The 24,812-nt window shown below is 40.1% G+C and overlaps 1 protein-coding gene across 6 annotated transcripts in view; it reads left to right on the top strand.

Annotated features, from left to right (window-relative positions):
- The window catches only part of CFAP44 (cilia and flagella associated protein 44), a 79,619-nt gene that overhangs the window by 12,628 nt on the left and 42,179 nt on the right, over positions 1–24,812 (top strand). For all 6 annotated transcript variants that reach the window (XM_073308494.1, XM_073308495.1, XM_073308486.1 and 3 more), the window contains 13 exons: positions 62–187; positions 1,172–1,337; positions 2,654–2,816; positions 4,155–4,257; positions 4,540–4,756; positions 6,704–6,818; positions 7,163–7,327; positions 8,733–8,888; positions 9,282–9,329; positions 10,332–10,431; positions 11,107–11,201; positions 17,411–17,620; positions 18,107–18,217. In XM_073308494.1, the coding sequence (XP_073164595.1) occupies positions 62–187; positions 1,172–1,337; positions 2,654–2,816; positions 4,155–4,257; positions 4,540–4,756; positions 6,704–6,818; positions 7,163–7,327; positions 8,733–8,888; positions 9,282–9,329; positions 10,332–10,431; positions 11,107–11,201; positions 17,411–17,620; positions 18,107–18,217 (1,775 nt within the window). The remainder of the gene's footprint in view (positions 1–61; positions 188–1,171; positions 1,338–2,653; positions 2,817–4,154; positions 4,258–4,539; positions 4,757–6,703; positions 6,819–7,162; positions 7,328–8,732; positions 8,889–9,281; positions 9,330–10,331; positions 10,432–11,106; positions 11,202–17,410; positions 17,621–18,106; positions 18,218–24,812) is intronic.

Below are 24,812 nucleotides of genomic sequence, written 5' to 3'. Positions count from 1 at the left end.
ACAGAAATATACCCTGTTGGAATGCTGAAGAAGTGAAAATTATCCCAATTTTCCTTTGCAGAGGAAAGCAAAAATAGTCTCTCAAATAAACCACCAGGTGAAGGAGAGGTACCACCAATTCCAGAGGGACAGACAGAAAGAGTAGAAAAGCCGGTGGAAGGTGCTGAGTCAGATGGCAACAGTACCCGTGAGTATTGCCCCCCCTCCTTAAGAGTCATTGACATCAATTTAAAAATCCCACTGCATCCTGAAATTTCTTTTGTTTGCCTACTGTTGTTAGAAGTAACATAAGGCCACTGTAACTGACAAAGATTAGATAAACAATTACTTTTTTCTACTTTTTCAGCTTGCTCACTTTGTGCACTTTACAGCACTTAATAAGCAGTCCATTTTGCTTTCCTATGGACAGTCTCTGCCCCCTTGGTTGTTTGTATTGGTGCGTCACATAACAGGGAGAGACAAACATGTTAACGAAAAAGATAATCTGACTGTAAAACAATAAGAATTGACAGAAATGACTCAGATTAAGGAATAGAACCTGAAACTCATGATTATAACAGAGTACAATTCCAACTGACAATATCCATTCAGTTCATTAAGCTCCAGTGAGGAACTATCTAGAGCAGCACATTAGTAGGAAGCCTTTGCTAACATGGCAACCTGCTTTATGTGAAGGAGCAAAGTGCTGCGTGTTTATACTGATTAGTCAGCATAATAATATACATTCAATATCTACTGAAGAAAGAAGCCTCAAACTTGGCTTGTTTTCTAAATCTAATTGAGACCTAAACATCAAGCAATGTTTAAATAAAACTGTCCCAGGAGCTTTAAAGTCTCAAGGTTTAACGTCAGTAAATATGACTCATCTTACAAATATGGACAGAAGTTTTCTGCTATGTGTATGAGGCAGTGAATTTTCAAAACATTCTTACCTTGGTTATTTAGAACCCAGATTTTTCTAATCTTAGAAAAGCACATGCTATTCATTCAAGGCTATTCACAGGATATGTTTCATAGTACAAAGATAGATTTGTTTTTAGACACTAGAGTGCATATCATTTCTTTGGAGGAAGGAAAGAATTAATGAATAATCCACTGTTGCAGTTAGGGTATTGACATGTCTACCTATCTGACTAAAGCTCTTTTTTGTGTCACTATTTCTGAAATACAGAGGAAGAGGAGGAGGAGGATACTGAGAAACCCCCAGAGCGAGAAAAAAAGCCTGAGACGCTAGAAAGGAAAATCTCGGAGACCTTCTTCTATAACTATGAAGATTTGTGCTCACAACCCTTTGTGACGTCAGACTCTGGGATACCAATTAACCTCCTCACTCTCATGTATCCTCCTCATGCACTATTGTATAGACTTAGATCTAGGGTTTTCTTATCTAAAAGCTGCAGTATATTATTTCCTCTAGGTGTAAGGGAGGAACAGGGAACAATGTGTGATTTTCAGATGCACAGGTGGTTTTCCATTGGGGCTCAGTGAAGTTGCTATGAGGAAACCCTTCTTTGTCTCTTTTCTGCATCAGGGCAAGTCTATACTACAAAATTAAGTCAACCTAAATTACATTGATATACAGCCACTGCAGTAATTGAATTGGTTTTGCTCATTCACATTATGCTCCTTGTGTTGGCGTTGCACGTCCTCACCAGGAGCGCTTGCACTGATTTAACTGCCAGTGTGGGGCATGGGGGGTGGTTTCTGAAAGGCAGCAACAGTCGATGTAAGCAACAGTGTCTATGCTGACACTGCATTGACCTAACAACAATGATTTAAGCGCTACGCCTCTCAAGGAGGTAGAATTATTAAGTCAGTGTAGTGGGCAAGTTACATGGGTGGGAGCTACATTTTAGTGTAGACAATTACAGAGTTAGGTCGACATAATCTGCCTTACGTTGACTTAACTATAGTGCAGACCAGGCCTCAGACTGGCAGAGGGAGTGAGCTTGAGGGCTTGTCTACACAGTGCACGGTGCATGTGTACTGCTGGGAGTCTGATTTCTAAAGCCCACTAATGTGTTGCACCTTAATTGGTTGTGTAGACCCTGCTGGTGCGCACCAAATGTTCCCTAGGGCATTTAGCATAGACCATGTTGGTGTGCACCACGTTAAAGTGCACAAGAGAACTTTTGGTGTACACCAGCAGGGTCTACACGACCAATTAATGTGATACACACGAGTGTGCTTTAGAAATCGCCCTTCCTTCCACAAGACACGTTACTTCTCCATGTAGAAAAGCCCTGAGACATTGCTTTGGTTCTGTCTCTTGCATACAGTGCACTTTGTAATCTGATCAATTTCTTTTACATTTTATTTGAAGAGAGAACATTAAGACAATAGAATATGAATTCTTAGGAGAGCTCCAGAGATCAGGATAGGCCATAACAAATGGAGTCTGACATGGAGTTCGAGGGATGATACATTAATCTTTTAAATATTTCATTTATATTTTCCCCAATTATTTGTGATACCTTGATGGGTTTTAGCTTCATCATGGCACCAGTCTTAAAACAAACCAAACCAAAGCCAGCCCAACAGAGTAACAACCACCCAACTCAGTGTTCCCAGCTGGGCTTGCTCTAGTTTTAGTATTGATACCGTTATTGCTATTACCTGGAAGAAATAAACCTCCTTAGTGAGCTGTTCACAGACACTCTTTTGGTTATGACTGCACCAAAAGGGCAAACCTGCAGTTGCTGGATAGTCAAACACTCCTCTATGTAGCAGGCAACCAGCTGGTGCTCTTGGACCTGAAAACTAAATATCAGAGTTATCTCCGGAGCAGCAGCGGTGGTGGAATTGGCATTATCACGGTATGGCTTTTATTTCCCTCTTTAGGAAGAAGATCCCTTTCTGGAGTTTAAAACTTGCAGTAGTGAAACAGGCTGGGCGTCTCAGTTGTTTCATGGAAGATTTCCACAGTTGCCTGCATATTTGGCCTCGGATGAACAAGTGGTATTTATTAAAGGGTTGAAAGGAAAAGTCAGTAATCTCAGATGTGTGACCAGTAGCAATCCATCAAGGTGTACTACATGGACCTACTTGTTTAATAGTCAGGGAACAAACAGCTGAATATCTTAAATAGGTCTGGGTTCCAGGCCATACTAATAAGGTACTTACAAGAATTGACAAGAGTCAACTGGGTTTCACTTTTTGTTGTTTTAAAATTTTATTTGTTAAAATGCTCTGGATATAGTTTAACTGCTTTTGTTCAATTCATCATCTATCCTTATTACAGTTGATATTGGTTAAATGTTTCATCTGTTCTGAAATTTGGAATTTCAAGTACATAGGTAAATGGAGTGAAATGTTGTCCAATTTCACTATTGGAAGCTCCTCTCTGTGGGCCAGATTATGAAACACTTACTCTGGTTTATCACCATCTGATTCCACAAATAGTCCTGTTGGATAATTGATACTATTCCAAGAAAGTAAGGCTATCAAAATCTGGTCCTATGCTGTTTTGTCATGTTGTAAACAACACTTCTTGGAGAATCACGTCAGGTCCTCACATCTCCTGCACAAAGCTGGGTGATGTTTTTTTCCAGGCAAATTAATTTGATCTAAAATGCATTTTTCCATCGAGCAAGACTATTTGCAAATATGGGTCAAATTTGGCATATAATTTTGGCTGAATAAAAATAATGGAAAAAAAGAGTTGAAACAGTTTTGACATTTTTAAAATGAAATATGTAGACTGTTGCAAAATTACAGTTTGCTTTGAAGTTTAGCTAAATTTGTTTTTAAAAAAAACTTTTAAAAGGGTATAAAAAACACCCAAAAAGTAATAAAAAAATTTTTTGGATCAAATGAAACATTTTGTTCAACCCAAAATAATTTTTTCCTGTTTTTGTTCTGGCCACATAAGTGAAAAAGAAATCAATTATTTGCTCAATTCCACTACTGTGGAACAGCCCCTGAATGTGCTGTTTGCTCCTGTTCTCCAATAGTAGAAGGATAGCAGTGCCCTAAATGCTGTCCAGGGGGAGATGGATTGGTAGGCTGAATGCAGGTGAGATGATCAAAGATGCAGGATAAATACAAATTATTGCATCGTTCCACAACCTGTGTGGTGGTATACAACTTGATATTTAGTTGAGGACAGCCAAAGGGGATATCGGAGTATGTAACACAGTCTTTGCTTTTTCTAGGTACATCCTAGTAAACAGTATTTTTCAGTAGGAGAAAAAGGATGGAAGCCAAACATCATCATCTATGAGTTTCCTTCACTAAAGCCATACAGAATACTCCGAGGTAGGTTAAATAGGACTATTTCGGTATTACATGGATACAGCAGAGTTTGTAGTCTCCAGCAAGTGGAATAATGTTATAATTAGTAAAAAAAAAATGTATAATGTATAATCTTTTGGTACTTGAAAAATCAAATACAGAAAACTGATTGTAAGTGGTTGTCCTTGCACTCCTGGGTGAGTGGAAAATAGCCAACTATTGGCTGAGTCTGCTTCAGCACTAGCCAGATAAAGAGAACTGAGCTCTTTTTAAGCAACTTTTCTTTGTGGACATCTCTCCTTCCAGGTGGGACTGAGGAAGCCTATGCATTTGCTGATTTTAACCATTATGGAACATTACTGGCCAGCGTTGGGAGCAGCCCTGACTACATGTTGACAATCTGGGATTGGAAACAGGAAAAGATTGTGCTGAGGTCAAAGGCTTTTTCACAGGATGTTTATAAGGTCACATTCTCTCCTGAAAATGAAGAGCAACTCACCACTTCTGGATCAGGACACATCAAGTAGGTTGGTTCACTAACATCAGTTGATGGGAAGTAACTTAAAAAAATCATGAAACTTACAAAATGATTGACTAATAACAATATGATTGTTAACAGGTGCACAACAATGGGGAACAGTGTTCTGCTTAGCAATACAAATGTTGAAACCTCTGCTTTCCAAAAGAGATAATAGAAATGTAGGATTGGAAGGGATCTCGACAGGTCATCTAGTCCAGTCCTCTGCACCGAGGCATGACTGAAGTATTTAAGCCATCCCTTACAGGTTTTTGTCTAACCTGTTCTTTAAAACCTCCAGTGATGGAGATTCCACAACCTCCCTAGGCAATTTGTTCCAGTGCTTAACTGCCCTGACACTTAAGAATTTTTTGTTGTTTGGTAATGGTGTAATGGAATGCCCAATAAACTGGTCCACTGTTGATCTTCAAAAGTGCATTGGGAATGTGGAGAAATATTTCTATATCAACCTCTGTTCTAGTTGTTGGGTCAGCACATGGCTTTTCTCTGAATTCTGGGATTCTTGCCTGTTGGCCTCTTTTTGACTTTGTGAAGTGGGCTGACACATGCTGTTTGGTCAGTTTTAAGAACTAGTCACAAAGCATGGTCAAAACAGCCCACAAAAGCGCCAGAAAGGAACAGCAAGGGGAGCCTTACTAAAAAATATTCTTTGCAAATTGTGAAAGATCTTTAAGATACAGTCTGTTTTACAGGTAAATCTGGGTACCTATTGTAATTAAAAATGGACCAAAGCATTATGCTTTTTGGGGATAGGGACCATCTTTTTGTCCTACTTGTACAGTACCAAGCACAATAGATGACAGGTGTGGTACTGAGTTACAAATAATAAATAATACTAACAATGATGAATCCAAATACCTTTGAATTTTACAGAGGAATCAAATAAAAATCCCTAGATCCAAACCCATACCTGCAATTTGGTTCCAATTTGGATCTAAACCCAGAAGGGGTTTATTTCCAAGGTCTAAACTGATGAGAGTTTACTGATGATTGAAATCTCACAAAATAACATGTCTGGTGAGATTTTTTTTCCATTTTGAGCTAAAATGTCATTTTAAAACAGCTTGAAATATTTCAGTGCCATACAATCTATACTTGATCCCTAGCCCTGATTTGACCTCAGTTATAGCATGGTCCCAAGACATAGTCTAAATATAATCTGGATCCTGATCCACATACCACAAACTTGGACCATCTCTAATTGAAATAGGAAATGATAGTTTGTCTACAGTGGATTCATTCTCTTGTATTTCTATATCATTTATCTTTTATCATTCATATCATTCTCTTGTATTTCTATAAGATTTCTGCATGCTTTGTTAGCAGTAACTTTGGAGATACAGGGCCAAATTCTGGCTCATTTAGATTAATGCAACCCCATTGAAGTCCACAGTGTTACACAAAGTGGAATCCAGTGGAGAAGTTATCCACAGGATTTCAACAGGTGAGCATCCTACATTGGAGACCAACCAGAGAGAAAAGTAGGCTTCCTCAAGTAAATATGGAAAGTATTGCAAGATGGATATATAAATTGATTTAGCATCTATTTAAATATTAGTCTCCCTATCTTCTCCTGCCCATATTTTTCTAGGTTTTTCATGGAAGTAGGTGAAGGGAAAGTTTGGGGTTTTTTTGGTGGGGGGAGGGTGGCTGTGGTGTATAATAAACACCTGACTGGGATCAAGGTGGGTTTGGTGACCTAGACATCTTGTTGGGGCATTTCAGTTCCACTCAGTAACAAAAAACCCCAACTAGATAGATAACTTTATATGTGCTGAATGAGGCTAATTTTTAAAAACTACAAACCCTTATTTAAATATAATTAAATGAGTAGTCCACAGATTGGAAATACCCATATATGATGACCTTAGAGCCTGAGATACAATACAATACGTCAGGTGTAACCCCAAAGACTATGTTTTCTGTACTCAGGTTCTGGAAGATGGCCCATACATTCACTGGGCTCAAGCTACAGGGAGCATTGGGAAGGTTTGGTAAAACAGCTGTGACTGACATTGTAGGGTATGTGGAGCTGCCTGATGGGAAGGTAAGTAGAGTGAATGAGTACAACTGTTTTCTTTCTCCCTCTCAGGGACTGAACAAAGGTCAGTTGAAATCAATGGGAGTCTTCCCATTCACTTCAGAGTGCTTTGGATTAGGATTTCTATATACAATCAAATATGCATCTGTGAATCTAATATTGACATTAATTGGCAATAAATTGGCTTTAACAGTTTAAAAGTATCCATTATTATTGTGATTCTCAGACAAATGAGCTTTCTTAATTTAAAGTAAAGGCTATAGTGAGCTAAGATATTCACCAGTCTCTCTTCAATATCTGCACATTGATATGTTACAACACTTATGTATTCCTCTTCACTTGCATGGAAGGTTATCTCTGGATCTGAATGGGGCAACTTGCTGCTTTGGGAAGGGGGCCTTATCAAAGTAGAGCTCTGTCGAACTGGACATAGACCCTGTCACAATGGCCCTGTTAATCAGTTAGTTCTGGATGAGGGAGAGCTGGTCACTGTTGGAGGAGATGGCTACATTAGGGTGAGTGTTTTTTCCTTTAATAGTGTGGATGCATATTTGGTATACAGAGTCTTGTTAACAGGTGGAAAGGGAAGTAATTCTTAGCCTATATGTTGTAACGGGAGTAATCTATTGTGGGAGTTTCTCTCCGTAATCACTGTCTAATGAATTTTGAGAAGGAACTTGATAGAAGCAGATCTCTTTCCACAATGTAGATGTTTGGATCAGATCACATTTAAATAACTTTCTGTGCCTGCTAACGTTACAGAAATCCCTTCTGTGCGCTAATAGATCAGAGTAAATTTCGATGTCTTTAACAAGTTTTATTTCCCCTCACATTCTAACTTTGGGGGTGGGGGGTTGTGTAGCTTAGGTTTATGTTAGTCATTTTCAGGCCTTGTTAACATGTCACATGCTATTTCAAAGGATAAATCACAGTGGTATTTGAAATTATTTCTGATCATGTGAACGCTTAAGGCATTTGTGTAATTAGTTAGCACCTCTGTCATTTTATCTCAAAGACGTATCCATTTCAACTGAGCAACAAACCCCTATTAAAATAATGTGGCACCCTCAACTTAAAAATCAAACCAATTTTTAAAAATGAGTTAAAAAGTAGTCTCAAGTTCTATGTCTGCTTCTGATTCTACTTGCCAGTTTATGGGTTTTACAATCATTTCCCTGTTTTATGTTTTTAGTTTTAGTATCCTCCCCTATTGCTGCACAAGAGACCCAAACAATGGGAAACTGACAGCAGACAAATTACTGTTAAATGCTCAAAACAAACAAAGTGAAAAAAGTCTTTTTTCCAACTAATCTTTCAGTTATAGTAATTATAGGCAGTGGTTACAGCTGTAGGGAAAAAAGTTTCAGATGAGGTTTTTGGTTTAGATTTTTTTTTTTTCACATTGATGGTATTCTTTATGTAAATATCATCCTGGCGAAAGGGTGCTGGACTGGCAGATCTGGAAAGCAAAAGCTGCTCTTTATCCACAGTGCAGACAGAGGAGGTGCAGGCTCTCTCACTCTGTCCTTCCACACTGTCTCAGTAGAGACAACCTCTAGGAGGCAGTTTTACTCTCTCTCGTTGTGAGACTGCCAACATGGGTACTAAGTAGTGCCAATTGTAGTTAATGATTTTTGGGATATGGGCAATTGTCCTTTAGGAATTGGATTGAGACCTATAAACACATTTTACATGGGCCACTGAACAGATGCTAGATGGTAACAGCCTCTGATTGTCACTGCTCCAGGTCATATTGAAGCCAGTGATGTAGACATGACAGGCTCCCTATTCTATATCCTGAGCCACCCATTCCCTTGGATTCTTATCATTGATTTTATATTGCCATTGTGTGTGTTCATGTGAGATGTGTTGGCATTCGGATTAATGAAGGCTGATCTGTTCACTTCCAACTGCTTGAAGGTGTGGGACTTTGAGACGATAGATGCAGCTGATTCTGTGGATGACACGGGTCTACTAGAGATGGACCATATGAATGAACTTCTCGTTGGCAAGAATGTCAATTTGAGCTCAATCATGAAAATTCATGAACTTGGACAGCCCATTTGGTATGCTCAGGTAAGACCTATTTGCATCCTTATCAGCTGTGTAGAGCAATATTGGATGAGGCATGTGGTGATGCATTGCCAGAGGAAATCTGCTGTGAAGCAATCTGCTTTTTCTTGTAGAATTAGTACCCTGTCTTCCCTTGATTATTTTTAGAGTAGAATAACATTTGAGTCTCTCTTCCAGCTTTGAGAGTGGGAGAATTTGAAAGTGTCATTCCCAGGCTTCATTGCCCTGGTTTGCTGCTGAGGTGAAATTGACATCACACTCTATGAAGTCTAAATCCTGTTTCTTCCAGATGATTGAGATTCTTACCTACAGTATTTGTAAGGCATTACAAGGACTGATGCTATTTTCAAACTTAATTTGAAAGAACATTCAGGTTTTAAATATTTATTTCTGTAGGATTCCAATGGAGCCATCTGGAAGCTTGATCTGAGTTTTTCAAATGTCGTAAGTTTTATTCCCACCCCCTTTTTTTTTTTTTAAGTTCCTTTAATTACACTGTGTGGCCACACAATGCCATCCAACTTTTGACCAACTGTACAGTTGAGGATTTAGTATGATTAGGAGGCACATCTTTAGGATTTATCTTCACTGATTACAGTTACTGGCCAAGATTTTCAAAGGTAACTATTGATTTTGGGTTCCTTAATTGTTGATTGCTAAACTGGAGCTACCTTAAAGGGGCCTGATTCTCAAAGGGTGGGGAGTGATGGATATTAATATGAGATGTTAATGTGAGGGCTGCTAGTACAACCTGTGTGGATAGGTATTTCTGAAGTGCCCATCAGTGTTGCATCTAGATGATGCTGAGGACAACATTCACATCTCTGTACATTTGATCAAACTGATTGCTACTATTACTGCTGTAGGAGAGGGTCACATGAGCAGAAAAGTTAAAACAGACACTTAGTGTATGATCAAAAATTCCATCAAGCAGACCCTGTAGCAGCAGATAAATGAAGCAGCAGCACTAGTATGGCAAAAATGTATGTATAAAGTGTATAATACATACATGAGTATATAGGGAAACCCATTTTTCCTCCTTGGGTTGGAAAAAGACTTCCAGTGAAATATAAAGCCCTTGGCTTAAGGTCATTTTCTCAGCCTTCAGAGCAATAGTTTTCTATTATAAATTTGATCTCCAGGCATTGTGCCTCTCAATATAATATGTTATTTGCCTTTATTTTTACACATCTGATGCCATATTTTTAAATGCAGGTGCTTAATATGCCTGTACAAATTTGCTTGTGCACCTGTTGTACAATCAAAATGAGCATTTGCAGGTACAAAAAGGGAACTGTATTCATGGGTACCACATTTTTGCTAGCAATAGGTGTAGGGTAGATTTTTGCATATTTATTTTAGGTGTCCATTTTATGTTGATGAGGCATTGCAAGCCATGTGTTCAGTCTCTGAATGTAGCAGACCTCTGTTCTGATTTCTCTGTAGACCCATGATCCAGAGTGCCTGTTTACCTTTCACTCTGGAAAGATTGAAGCCATGGGTGTCTCTCCTGTCACATATCTCATGGCCACTACTGCACTTGACCGTAAGTACAACTCTTCCCTAAGCGGTTGACTTGTAAGGGCAGGGTTACAGCTGTCAGGCTCATTGTGGAATTATTCAGTTTTAAACTAATGTGTTTAGTTCACAGTTGTAGTGGAAGTGTGTCTTTTCTTTGTAAAGGTACCTACCAGCTGGTCATTATTCCTGGGGACAGTTTGTTTTTTTTTAAATAATTAGAACAGATCATTAATGGGTTGAAGCCAAGTAAAGTGCAAGGAGTGTCTGATCTCAAGAACTAAGTCTTCAATTAAAGAAAGTCTCACTGTCAAGCTTTATAAATGCTGTTCACTGTGAAACAGAAAAGGGGAGAATTTTGTTTCAACAACAACTTTCATATTCCAGACTCAGTGGCTCAATAACAGTGTTTTATAATGCACTTATGGCACTGTATAAATAATTCTGAGTATTAATACTTGTGCCTTTCTTGGCAATTGCAACAGCCATCATGTCCTCATTAATAGTTTAGCTCAGACTATGGACATTTATTTAATTTATGAAAGTGTGCCTGAGCAAGCCTTTAGCACTTCACTTTAGCACTTGTTAGACAGGGAAGGAATATTGGCCAGTTCATGGATGTTATCTTAACAAGTAGTCTTTCAAGAAAAAATTCTGTATTAACCTGTCTGCTTTCCACCCCACTCCCATCTGTCTTACACAGACTCAGTGCGTATCTATGATTTCATTGGTAATTGCCAGTTGACTGAGATTAAGTTTAAACAGGGAGGAACAGCACTGACTTGGGCACCCCGAGTGGTAAGTTTACCCTACTGCAGTGTGTTAACATGGATTCACAAAGGGTTCATAATGTGGCTATTTCATAGCCACCACACATGTTCATGATGCAGGATTTTAATGAAATTACTTGCCAACTTGCCCTCAGAGTCACCAAGCGAGCAACAAAACAGCTTCCACAATACCTTACTAGTTACCCAGAAGCCAGAAATACAGTTCTCTTAAAGCAACCCAGCCTTGAGTTCCCAGCCAGACAGCCAAGTCAAATATGAGGAGGATTACTGAAAATCTTGTTAATCACATAAAAAGATCCTACCGGTCCCAAAGGATCAGACACATTACCCACCAGGTTAATGAATATCTCAGATCTTGCCCAAATACACACTTACAGCCAATTCTTATTAACTAAACTAAGCTTTATTAAAAAGAGAAAGTATTGGTTAAAAGATCCTTATACATACAGATATGAATAAAGTTCTTAGGTCAGTTTCATAGTAGAGATGATGAGCTTTAGAGCTGCAAAACGTCCTTTCAGAATTAGTCCATAGGTTACAGTCCAATATCAGGGTGATTCAGATGGGACTGGATACCTCAGTGTTGCGACTCAAACTTCCCCTGATGAAGCTTAAGCAGATCTGAGGTAAAAGGATCAGCACCCAAGATTTCTTTATATAGATCACTGGCAGGCTATGATAGCCTCTTGACAGCAGGTATCCCTTGGGTGAAGAATAGCTGCTTCGTAGTAAAGCTACCTATTTCCTATGTATACACAAGTAACTAGTTGCATTCATCAGCATAAGGTAATTATCCATTAAGCAGTTCATAGACAATTTACTACAGACTTCAAAGAGAAATATAGACAATGACATTATTACACCCAAGTTTCATCTAAATGTTAATATTCCCTTTAAATCTCTGAATCAATGGGTAACAATACAGGTTTGCATTTCAAAGCTCTAGTCTATCAAATATGAAATTACCTTAATTACCATTTATGTACTTTTCTAACAAGTCTCTAAAGCTTGAATTTGGGTCATTTAGCCTGCTGGTTGCTTAATTCTTTCTGGGCCTGTGTCAGAGCCCCCTTGGCAGAGTGTGTGTGCTTGCACTTTCTCTCTGCCTTGCACTGAGTCTTCAGCAACTCAGCCCTCTGGCTGAGTCACACACAGTTTGTATGTGAAACAACAGACAGATAAACCCCTTTCATGGTACAAGTCCAACGGGGGCCTATTCCAGTACTCCTTGGTTGGTCAGTGTCTTTCGGAAGCCATCCCTGGGCTCATGTCCTTATTTAGTCCAGCAGTCTTTAAATAGTCTTGGCCCTGATATCAAACCCCCCCGCCCCCAGAGTTCCCTCCATGGAGGCAACATCTTTGCCCTCTCTGAGCCCACTAAACAGTTCAGGTCCCCTTCTTGGGGTGCATCAAAGTCCAGACTACTTCCCCAGTGGCGAATGGGTGTGGGGACCTGTGTCTGCCCAGGACTCCAAGTTACAACCCAGGGATCTTACAGATAGCAGGCGTCCGCCACATCCCTTTAACTAAATTGTGTTGCTGCTATGATTCTCTGGGCCACCTCCCCATGGTCCCAGCACATTATTCACCCTTACCTCAGGGCCTTCTCCTGATTGAGTCCCAGCAGCCGGCCAGGAGCCCCTTCTTGCTCCCCTGGTTCCGGCCAGCAACTGCTCTGTCCGAGGTCCTTTAGCAAACCAGGAGCACCAAGTTCCCTCCTCTGGCTCCAGGCAGCAACTGCACTTGCTCTGGCCCTCTAGCTCTTTTATACTAGCCTGTTGGGCCCTGATTGGCTGCTCCCTGCAGCCTCTTTCCTGATTGGCTGTGTCCCATGCAACCTCTCTCAGCAGCTTGGAGGACTCTCTCCACTGCCCTTTTCTGGGGCGGGGTGTGGCAAGCTGCGAGGCTTCAAACAGGGGGCCTAAGGGCCTAGTCCACCCCATCACAATTGCCAATTAACTTGAGTTAGCTAACAGATTTAGACACTCCACAAATGATTGTGACCAGGACTGAACATTTGTGGAGTATCTATATTACCTTTTAAAACATATTAGCTAACTTGAGTTAACTGGCAATCAATTAACTTGAGTTAAACTCTTGTGTTGACATGTTTTTGAGGAAACATTTATAGTAAGTCTGCAGAGTTCACTTATACGGGAAGTCAGAGAGAGAAATACTGCACCTTGATTTTTAAAGGGTAGGGTGGCTTTAGCACTATGATTTCAAGAGCATTTGTGCTATGCAATCTTATGACTATATTTAGGTGACCAACTGTGTGCTTATGGAGTAAGCTGATTGGGTCCTACAAATATACAGCACTATACTCATGGCCAGATTTACAAGGGTAAACAGATACTTTTAAAGATGCAGCTAGGTACCTAACTCTCATTGAAAGTCAATTAGGCACCTTACCTACTTATGCTTAAATCCCACTAGGTGCCTCTCTGCATCTTTAAGTGCCCAAATACCTTTGTAAATCTGGCCCATAGTGTATCCTAGAACATTTTCATTCAGTTTCCTTTGAAGTATTGGTATCTGAACACTGCCTGAGGGAGAATACTTGGCTAGATGGATAAAAGGACTGAGCCCGGTATGTAAGTTCCTACTGCAAGTAGCCAGTCAATGAAAGTAAGTCAATTTATATCATATGCTATGAGCCATTTATTTGTCTAGGATCATTTAAATATCTCCTCCCTAAAAAGAATATTAGAAGCTGCTGCTGGTTCAGATAGCATCCCTAGCCTCTGTTTGCCAGAAGCTGAGAATGGGCGACAGGCGATGGATCACTTGATGATTGCCCTGTTCTGTTCATTCCCTCTGGGGCACCTGGCATTGGCCACTGTCAGAAGACAGGATACCTGGCTAGATGGACCTTTGGTCTTACCTAGTATGGCTGTTCTTATGTTCTTACGCCACTGTCCTATGAGTTACAAGCATGTGAGTCCCCTCTGGCCTGACATCAAAATCAAAGCTCATTTTCCATGGTGGTATGTAGCATCACTAAAGACTACTAAGCTTTTAAAATTAAACTCTCCATGTGACTCTTTCCTTCATGTATGTGGACAACAGAAACTCCATATAGAATGATTTATGAGATGGAGTATATGTTAACTCTAGAGCTGTGTGCTATATAGTTTCTCAATATCAGCCTGATGTTGATCCCAGGTAAAATAATGGAGTAGCTGATCTGGGACTTGATTAAATTAAATTATCCTCTAATGCTTTATTAATGCCAATCAGCATAGATTTATGGAAAATTGACCCTATCAAACTAGCTTAATTTTTTTAATGAAAATGCATATTAGGTTGATAAAGGCAATGGTCTCAATATAATATACTTCATTAAGGCATTTGACGTGGTACTGCACAATGTTTTGATTAAAAAATTAGAATACAAAATGAACATGGGACACATTAAATGGATTAATAATAGACTGACAGATCTCATATATAATTATATATGGGGATTCATCATTGAGCAGGTGTGTTTCTAGTGGGGCCCCACAGTGATTAGTTTTTGCCCTATGCTATTTAACATTATTATTAATGACCTGGAAGGAAACAAAATCATCACCGAGAAAGTTTGCAGATGACACACAGATTAGGGGAGTGGTAAATAATGAAGAATACAAGTCACTGATGCAAAGTGATCTGGATCGCTTGGTAGAACTGGAAGTCAAATCCTACTGAGAAAGATAGAAAGGAGCATAAACTCTGGCAAGTCAAGGATAAAAGTATAATTAGGCAGGCCAAAAAGGAATTTGAAGAGCAACTAGCAAAAGACCCAAAATATAACAACATTTTTTTTGAAGTATGTCAGAAGCAGGAAGGGCAAGAAGCCTGCCATACAATCAATGGGCCACTGGATGATCAAGGTGCTAAAGGAACTCTCAAGGAAGACAAGGCTGTTGCAGAAAAACTAAATGAATTCTTGCATTGTTCTTCACTGCAGAGGATGTGAGGGAGATTCCTACACTGGAGCCATTCTTTCGAGTGGCAGATCTCAAGAGCTGTCCCAGGTTGAGGTGTCAGTAGAGAAGGTTTTGGAAGAATTGATAAATTAAATGGTAGTAAGTCATCAGAACCAGATGGTATTCACCTAAGAGTTCTGAAGGAGCTCAAATATGAAATTGCAGAACTACCAACTGTGGTATATGTAACCTGTTGCTTAAGTCAATCTCTGTTCAGATGACTGGAGGATAGATAATCTAACACTGATTTTTAAGAGTCTTCAAAGTCAATCCTGATAATTACAGGCCGGTAAGCCTAATTTCCGTACCAGGAAATTGGTTGAAGCTATAGTGAAGAACGGAATTATCAGTCATGTAGATGAACATGATACGCTGGGGAAGAGTCAACACAGCTTTTGTAAAGGGAAATCGTGCCTCACCAATCTATTAGAATTCTTTGAGGGATCAACAAATACGTAGACAAACGTGATCCAGTGAATAAGTGTACTTGGATTTTCAGAAAGCCTTCAACAAGGTCCCTCCCCAAAGGCTCTTAAGCAAAGTAAGTAGTTATGTCATAAGAGGAAAGGTCCACTCATGGATCACTAAATGGTTGCAAAATTAGCAGATGATATAAAATTACTCAAAATAGTTAAATCTAAAGCAGACTGCAGAATTATGAAGAGATCTCACAAAACAGGGTGATTGTGTAACAAAATGGCAGATGAAATTCATTGTTGATAAATGCAAAGTAATGCACTCTGGAAAACATAATCCCAGCTTTACATATAAAACGATGGGGGTCTAAATTAGCTGTTGACACTCAAGAAAGAAATCTTGGAGTCCTTGTGGATAGTTCTCTGAAAACATGTGCTTCATGTGCAATGACCATCAAAAACACTAACAATGTTAGGAACCATTGGGAAAGGAACAGGTAAGACAGGAAATATAATAATGCCACTATATAAATCCATGGTGAGCCCACACCTGGAATACTATGTCTACTTTTAGTTGCCCCATCTCAAAAAATATATATTAGAATTGGAAAAGATACAGAGAAGGCCAGCAAAAGTTATCAAGGGTATGGAACAGCTTCCATAAGAAGAAAGATTTAAAAGATTTGTATTATTCGTCTTAGAAAGGAGACAACTGAGGGGGGATATGATAGAGGTTTATAAAATCATGAATGGTGTGGAGAAAGTGAATAAAGAGGTGTTATTTACCTCTTCACATATCACAAGAACTAGGGGTCACCCAATGAAATTAATAGGCGTCAGGTTAAAAACTAACTTAAGGAACTAAACAGCCAACCTGTGGAACTTGTTGCCATGGGATGTTGTGAAGGCCAAAACCATAACTGGGTTAAAAAAAAAATTGGGTAACTTAATGGAGAATAGGTCCATCCATGGCTATTAGCCAACATGGTCAGGGATGCAACTCCATGCTTTGGATGTCCCTAAACCTCTGACTGCCAGAGGGTGGAGGACAGGGGGTAGATGGATCCCTCAATAACTGCCCTGTTCTCTTTATTACCTCTGAAGCACCTCTGGCCACTGTTGGAAGATGGTATACTGGGCTAGATGGATCATTGGTCTGACTCAGTATGGCCATTCTTATGTTGTTCTAATGGTAAACTGGTTGATAGCGAACAATGTGTTTTAATATGGCCAAATGTAAGGTTATACATCTATTAACAAAGAATGTAGGCCATACTTACAGGATGGGGCACTCTATCCTGAGAAGCAGTGATTCTGTAAAAGATGTGGGGGTTATGGTATATAGTCAGCTGAAGCTGAGCTCAAAGTGTGATGATATGGTAACAAGAACTAACGCAGTCCCTGGATACATAAATGGGAATATTGAGTAGGAGTACAGAGGTTATATTACTTCTGTATTTGGCACTGGTGCAACTGCTATGGGAATATTTGATAGTGGGCTCTTCAATCTAGCAGACAAAGCTATAACAAGATTCAATGGCTGTAGGTTGAAGCTAGACAAATTCAGAGTGGAAATAAGGTGTACATTTTTAACCATGAGTGTAATTAACCATTGGAACAACTTACCAAGGTTTGTGGTGGCTAAAATCAAGGTTCGGTGTTTTTCTAAAAGATATGCGTTAGTTCAAACAGGAATTATTTTGAGGAAGGTATGGTCTGTGGTATGTAGGTTAAACTAGGTGATCACACTTGTCTCTCCTGGCCTTGGAGTCTACAAATTTTTTCTTCTGCCTGAAGATGCAAGTGTTTTTTAATTTCATTACGCACAGGTAAATCCCAAAGGAGGTCTAATTGCTGTTGGCTTTGAAGATGGCGTTGTTCGCATTATTGAAGTTTATGATCCCAGGGGACTCGCCATTGTTGCAGGACGGACCAATGTAGGGAATGCAGAGATGCGTCTGAAACAAGCTTTTAAACCCCACACTGCTGCAGTTACAGCCTTGGCATATGAACGAAATGGGGAAGTACTTGCCACGGGGGTATGTCTGACTTATTCACTGAATTGTTTTTATTAAGCCAAAAATATAAATCTATTTTAAGGTGACATGATTGTGCTTATTTATTGATTTATCCAATCATACCTGCCTCAAGGAGGCTTTTCTTGTGATCTCCTCTTAGCCATTGCAGGAAATAACATCTGCTGTCATGTGGACCATGGAGATCAAGGGTTGTATGGACTACAGGGTAAGACCCCTGCAAAAGCAGGAGAGGCTCAGGGAGAAAAGATCCCAAAGCACTTGGGAGAGGATAACTTAGTGCCTAGAATTAACTGATTTTCTGTATCTGTGGTGGGTCTAAATAGATTATCTATCCAGTTAGTAGGGAATTGTATTGGCTGACAAATATTAGGAATGCATGGCATTGAGGTGAGGAGTATGTGCCTATTTGAAGTTGGCAAGTATGTGAAATGATTAGAGAGCCTTGAAATGCATGCTTTTTGTTATCTATCTTCTTTTCTTTCTCAGAGTAAAGACAAAACAGTCTTCTTCTTTGCTGTTGAAGACAAATATGAGCCAATTGGATACATTTGTGTCCCTGGGCCTGTGCAGTCATTACAGTGGTCTCCACTTTCTCACGTGAGTGGTGAATGTTTTTCCTGGTGCTTGGATCTTATTTTTAAAAGATGCTGTTTCAACACACTGATGTTATATCCTACATTGTTATCTTAAGGATGAAGAATCCTCATCTAAGCACTGTATTACAGACACTTTGCTGCCAAAAGCTTCATGCCATTTCAGGATGAGAGCTATTACTAAACAGAATTGTCCTTCAGTGCAATCACTTAGGAGTGTTTTGGACCTGAGCAACAGAGTGCAGGATCACCTGGAAGCCATCAAAAACTTGGCCACCACCTTGACTTGCTCCTGTGTGAGAAACAAGCCTTTGCATCCGCGAGTGAAACTTTTAAGGCTTAAGAGTTGTAGCCGTGTTAGTCTATGTCAGCAAAAACAATGAGGCAACAGGCACAGTCAATGTTCAAACCAGTGCTTTTTAAATGAAAACTAAGCCTTAAACAACAAGGAGTACTTGTGGCACCTTAGAGACTAACAAATTTATTTGGGAATAAGCTTTCGTGGGCTAAAACCCACTTCATCAGATGCATGGAGTGGAAAATACAGTAGGATGATAAATATACATAGGACATGAAAAGATGGGAGCTGTCTTACCAATTCTAAGGAGACAATTCAATTAAAGTGGGCTATTATCAACAGGAGGAGAAATCACTTTTGTAGTGGTAATCAGGATGGCCCATTTCAAACAGTTGACAAGAAGATGTGAGTAACCGTATGAGGAAAATTAGCATGGGGAAATTAGTTTTTAGTTCTTGTAGTGACCCATCTACTTCCAGTCTTTATTCAGGCCTAATTTGATGGTGTCCAGTTTGCAAATTAATTCCAGTTCTGCAGGTTCTCATTGGAGTCTGTTTTTGAAGTTTTTTTGCTGAAGAATTGCCACTTTTAAATCTGTTATTGAGTGTCCAGGGAGGTTGAAGTGTTCTCCGGCTGGTTTTTGAATGTTATAATTCTTGATGTCTGATTTGTGTCCATTTATTCTTTTGCCTAGAGACTGTCCGGTTTGGCCAATGTACATGGCAGAGGGGCATTGTTGGTACATGATGACATCTATCACATTGGTAGATGTGCATGTGAACGAACCCCTGACGGTGTGGCTGATGTGGTTAGGTCCTATGATGGTGTCCTATGAATAGATACGTGGAGAGAGTTGGCAACGGGGTTTGTTGCAGGGATAGGTTCCTGGGTTAGTGTTTTTGTTTAGTGGTGTGTAGTTGCTGGTGAGTATCTGCTTCAGGTTGGGGGGCTGTCTGTAAGCGAGGACTGGCCTGTCTCCCAAGGTCTGTGAGAGTGAGGAATCATCCTTCAGGATAGGTTGTAGATCCTTGATGATGTGCTGGAGAGGTTTTAGTTGGGGGTTGAAGGTGACGGCTAGTAGCATTCTGTTATTTTCTTTGTTGGGCCTAACAGAATGCCACTAGCCCTTTGCCAACTCTGCTAATTTTCCTCCTACTGTTACTCACATCTTCTTGTCAACTGTTTGAAATGGGCTACCCTAATTACCACTACAAAAGTGATTTCTCCTCCTGTTGATAATAGCCCACTTTAATTGAATTGTCTCCTTAGAATTGGTAAGACAGCTCCCATCTTTTCATGTCCTATGTATATTTATCATCCTACTGTATTTTCCACTCCATGCATCTGATGAAGTGGGTTTTAGCCCACGAAAGCTTATTCCCAAATAAATTTGTTAGTCTCTAAGGTGCCACAAGTACTCCTTGTTGTTTAAGGCTTAGTTTTCATTTAAAAAGCACTGGTTTGAACATTGACTGTGCCTGTTGCCTCATTGTTTTTGCTGACATAGACTATGAGGCAACAGGCACAGTCAATGTTCAAACCAGTGCTTTTTAAATGAAAACTAAGCCTTAAACAACAAGGAGTACTTGTGGCACCTTAGAGACTAACAAATTTATTTGGGAATAAGCTTTCGTGGGCTAAAACCCACTTCATCAGATGCATGGAGTGGAAAATACAGTAGGATGATAAATATACATAGGACATGAAAAGATGGGAGCTGTCTTACCAATTCTAAGGAGACAATTCAATTAAAGTGGGCTATTATCAACAGGAGGAGAAATCACTTTTGTAGTGGTAATTAGGGTAGCCCATTTCAAACAGTTGACAAGAAGATGTGAGTAACAGTAGGAGGAAAATTAGCAGAGTTGGCAAAGGGCTAGTGGCATTCTGTTAGGCCCAACAAAGAAAATAACAGAATGCTACTAGCCGTCACCTTCAACCCCCAACTAAAACCTCTCCAGCACATCATCAAGGATCTACAACCTATCCTGAAGGATGATTCCTCACTCTCACAGACCTTGGGAGACAGGCCAGTCCTCGCTTACAGACAGCCCCCCAACCTGAAGCAGATACTCACCAGCAACTACACACCACTAAACAAAAACACTAACCCAGGAACCTATCCCTGCAACAAACCCCGTTGCCAACTCTCTCCACGTATCTATTCATAGGACACCATCATAGGACCTAACCACATCAGCCACACCGTCAGGGGCTCGTTCACATGCACATCTACCAATGTGATAGATGTCATCATGTACCAACAATGCCCCTCTGCCATGTACATTGGCCAAACCGGACAGTCTCTAGGCAAAAGAATAAATGGACACAAATCAGACATCAAGAATTATAACATTCAAAAACCAGCCGGAGAACACTTCAACCTCCCTGGACACTCAATAACAGATTTAAAAGTGGCAATTCTTCAGCAAAAAAACTTCAAAAACAGACTCCAATGAGAACCTGCAGAACTGGAATTAATTTGCAAACTGGACACCATCAAATTAGGCCTGAATAAAGACTGGAAGTAGATGGGTCACTACAAGAACTAAAAACTAATTTCCCCATGCTAATTTTCCTCATACGGTTACTCACATCTTCTTGTCAACTGTTTGAAATGGGCCATCCTGATTACCACTACAAAAGTGATTTCTCCTCCTGTTGATAATAGCCCACTTTAATTGAATTGTCTCCTTAAAATTGGTAAGGCAACCCCCATCTTTTCATGTCCTATGTATTTATCTCTTCCTACTGTATTTTCCACTCCATGCACCTGATAAAGTGGGTTTTAGCCCACAAAAGCTTATGCCCAAATAAATGCGTTAGTCTCTAAGGTGCCACAAGTACTCCTTGTTGTTTAAGGCTTAGTTTTCATTTAAAAAGCACTGGTTTGAACATTGACTGTGCCTGTTGCCCATGTTCAAATAGGCATGTGCAATTGTAAACAAAGTTTTCAAAGCACCAAAAGCAAACCGTTGGGTGTTTCTCTGAACTCAAGCTCCAGTGCCTTTTATGTTTGTCCATGACTAATTCAGATAGAATTTTGTTATTAAAAACAAAGATTTCAAAAGTTTAATAAGGCCAGGTTCACCCTAGAAACTTCTGCCAGGGTGATATTGTTGGTTGGGGGTATGTGATTCTTTATGAATTTTATAAACCAGCAGAAAGCCCTACCATAGATTGTCATGCTGTCTGGAGTGGCTCACAACTGAGAGTGCCAGTCTCAGGTCAGACTGTCAGAAAACAGGGCAGACACCCCAAACTGGTGGTACATTCTATAGTTAGATTTCACCAAGCCAGTAACAAATGTGCACTCCTGGATCACTATACCAGTATTACCATGGAGTCACAGGGAGTCTCCCTAAGCTCTCTAGCCCATCTTGCCATCCAGACAAACTGGAGTTTGTGATAAAAGGTTATATAAACCAAAAATCACATTAGGTTACTCCCAATCCCAAAGGATCAGTCCTTTACCCCAAATCAGTTGGAACTCTGGACCTTACACTGGTCACACTGGTAGCCAAATCTCTAGTAAACTAACTAAAGATTTATAAGCTAAGAAAAAAATGAGTTATTTAGAGGTTAAAGCAGGTAAAATACATTAACAGGTGAGTCAAAGTTTTTAAATCCAAATGTAGTAATCTGCTAGCTTTCCAAAAGCCTCTCAGGGTCACCCAGAATAACACTGGGGAACTCTGCCTTGCGTCTGGAATGCTTCCCTGTAGGTGTCCAAACAGTTCAAAAATACAGGATCTTTCCATGAAATCCATTTTTAAACTTCTCCAGAAAATAGTCTGAACAGTGTCTTCACCCACATGGGTTTTGATGAGTAAGAAATACAGACTGAGTCTGTGATTTCCCATTGAACACAATGCCCTTGCTTTGAAGTTAACACTCTTCTTTGTTTGCATTTCCCCAAGGCTTCATCTGCATTTAGGGGGTTATTTAGTTACAAGACTATACATAATGTAATTACCTGCCATCACATTATAATAGAAATAGATAAGCAAAAACAATACAAGTAACATTCCATTAGTTTTTATGAAGTTTTAACATGTGACTACTATCTCAAATTAACATACCTTTGATCTAGGGTTATTTACTTACAGGGTATCATAATGTAGAAGTAATGTAATAGCAAACTACAGGAGATAGACAGATGAAAACAAATCTTGTTTGATCTCTATTAGCATAAGTGTAGATTCAGTTATACTGGCCAAAAAAGTCCTTTAGCCAGTATAGCTTGTTTTGTTTGGGGGAACTGATATAAGCTATACTAGCAAAAGGATTTTTTTGCTGGTATAAATTGTGTCTCTGCCAGGGGGTTTGCCAACATAGCTGTACATACTAGTATAGCTGTACTGGCAAACCCTATCTAGACTAGACCTGGCCTAAATAACCGTGGGAATTAGCTCATAGCTGCCCTCTTGGAGTCATTCTATGATGGCAAACTGCTCCCTGTTTACCTGACAAGCACCAGTATGTCTTCTCCCTCTGGCTTGTCAGGCTCTTCTGATTGTCCTCCTGCCCAGCAGCGACAAGTATCTATCCCAACCTTGCAGCTAGGTGCAGAAACCCTCTAACGGTGTATTTATTTGCATGTATAATTTCTAGGTTATAACTGTCAAATGTATCTTCATTTTTCTCACTTTAATATAAGCGAAGAAGATTAAAAGATGAACATTTAATTAATGGAACTTTTAGCTGCAGATTTTACGTGCACAAAAGCAATGTAATTCTAAGTTCTGATTCCCACAGCAACTGCAGCTAGCTCCCTTTGCACATTAGGGCTGGGTGAATTACTTCAGATAAAATAAAGACCCCCCGCCCCATCCCCGAGGCCTCCTTTGGGGAAAAACACCTATATGCAAACTTGACTTTTATTGCAATTTAAAAAGTTTGGATAATTCTTCCTCCTACCTCAGTTATTCCTCTGACACTGGCATTTCAGGGATCTAGCAGGGACCAGAAATCCTGTAAGATAGCTGGAGGTTTTTTCCCCCCAAGATTTCCATCCCAGTCTTAAAGACATAAGAGATATGTATAGTACAGATAAAGCACCTAAACTTTCAATTGCTTATTCAAACAAAACCTCTGACACAAGCTTTTGGTTCAGACCCATCTGTTACCGGAGTCCCGGGGGAGCCAGCTGAGGTCACTCAATTAGGGTGACCTGCAAAGAATGGGGCTGACAATCCCCAAAGCTGGTGGATATTCCAATACTTAGATTTACCAAGCCAGCACAAAACAGCTTCTTTATTACCTCACCAGTTGCCCAGAAGCCAACAACACAGTTCCCTTACAGTAACCCAGCCTCAGGCCTCCACCCAGACAGCCAAGTCAGATATGCTGAGGATTACTGAAAATCTTGTTCATCATATTAAAAAATTCTACCAATCCCAAAGGATTGGACACATTACCCACCAGGTTAATGAATAACTCAGATCTTACCCAAATACACGCTTACAGCCAATTCTTATTAAGTAAACTAAGATTTATTAAAAAAAAGAAGAGAGAGAGTGTATTGGTTAAAATATCTTTGTACATACAGATATGAATAAAGTTCTTAGGTCAGTTTCGTAGTAGAGATGGTGAGCTCGGTAGTTGCAAAGAGTTCTTTTAGAATTTAATCCAATGTCCAATATCATATTCAGGGTGTTCCAGCTTAGAACTGGGATCTCAATCTTGCAACTCAAACTTCCCTTGGTGAAGCTTAAGCAGATCTGAGATAGAAAGGACTGGGACCCAAACATCTTTTATACAATTCAGGCCTCCTTTCACAGGCTGGAGTCCCTCAGCGAACAATAGACAGTCATTTCCTAATTATCGCCCGGTAATTATTCATACAGATTAACATAAGGCAATTGCCTGTTTTCCCACCATTTGCAGATGATATGCTATACATTTCAAAGAGATGAATACAGCAGCATCCTATGTTTACAGTTCATTTAAATGTTAAGATGTTCTTTTGATCTCTGAATTAACAGAATACAGCAGGGATTGGCAACCTTTGGCACGGGGCCTGCAAGGGTGAGCACCCTGGCGGGCCGGGCTGGTTTGTTTACCTGTCACATCTGATTATGGCTCCCACTAGCCGCAGTTCACTGCTCCAGGCCAATGGGGGCTGCGGAAAGCGGCAGCCAGCACATCCCTGGGCCTGCGCTGCTTCCCGCAGTCCCCTTTGGCCTGGAGCGGCAAAGTGCAGCCAGTGGGAGCCGCAATCGGCCAAACCTGTGGATGCGGCAGGTAAACAACCCCGCCCAGCCTGCCAGGGGGCTTATCCTGGCGGGCCGCGTGGCAA

Source organism: Lepidochelys kempii, chromosome 1 (assembly GCF_965140265.1).
Source record: "Lepidochelys kempii isolate rLepKem1 chromosome 1, rLepKem1.hap2, whole genome shotgun sequence".
NCBI classification, from domain to species: domain Eukaryota; kingdom Metazoa; phylum Chordata; order Testudines; family Cheloniidae; genus Lepidochelys; species Lepidochelys kempii.
The sequence above is the reverse complement of the archived record's forward strand: the minus strand, read 5'-3'. Positions and strand labels throughout refer to the sequence as shown.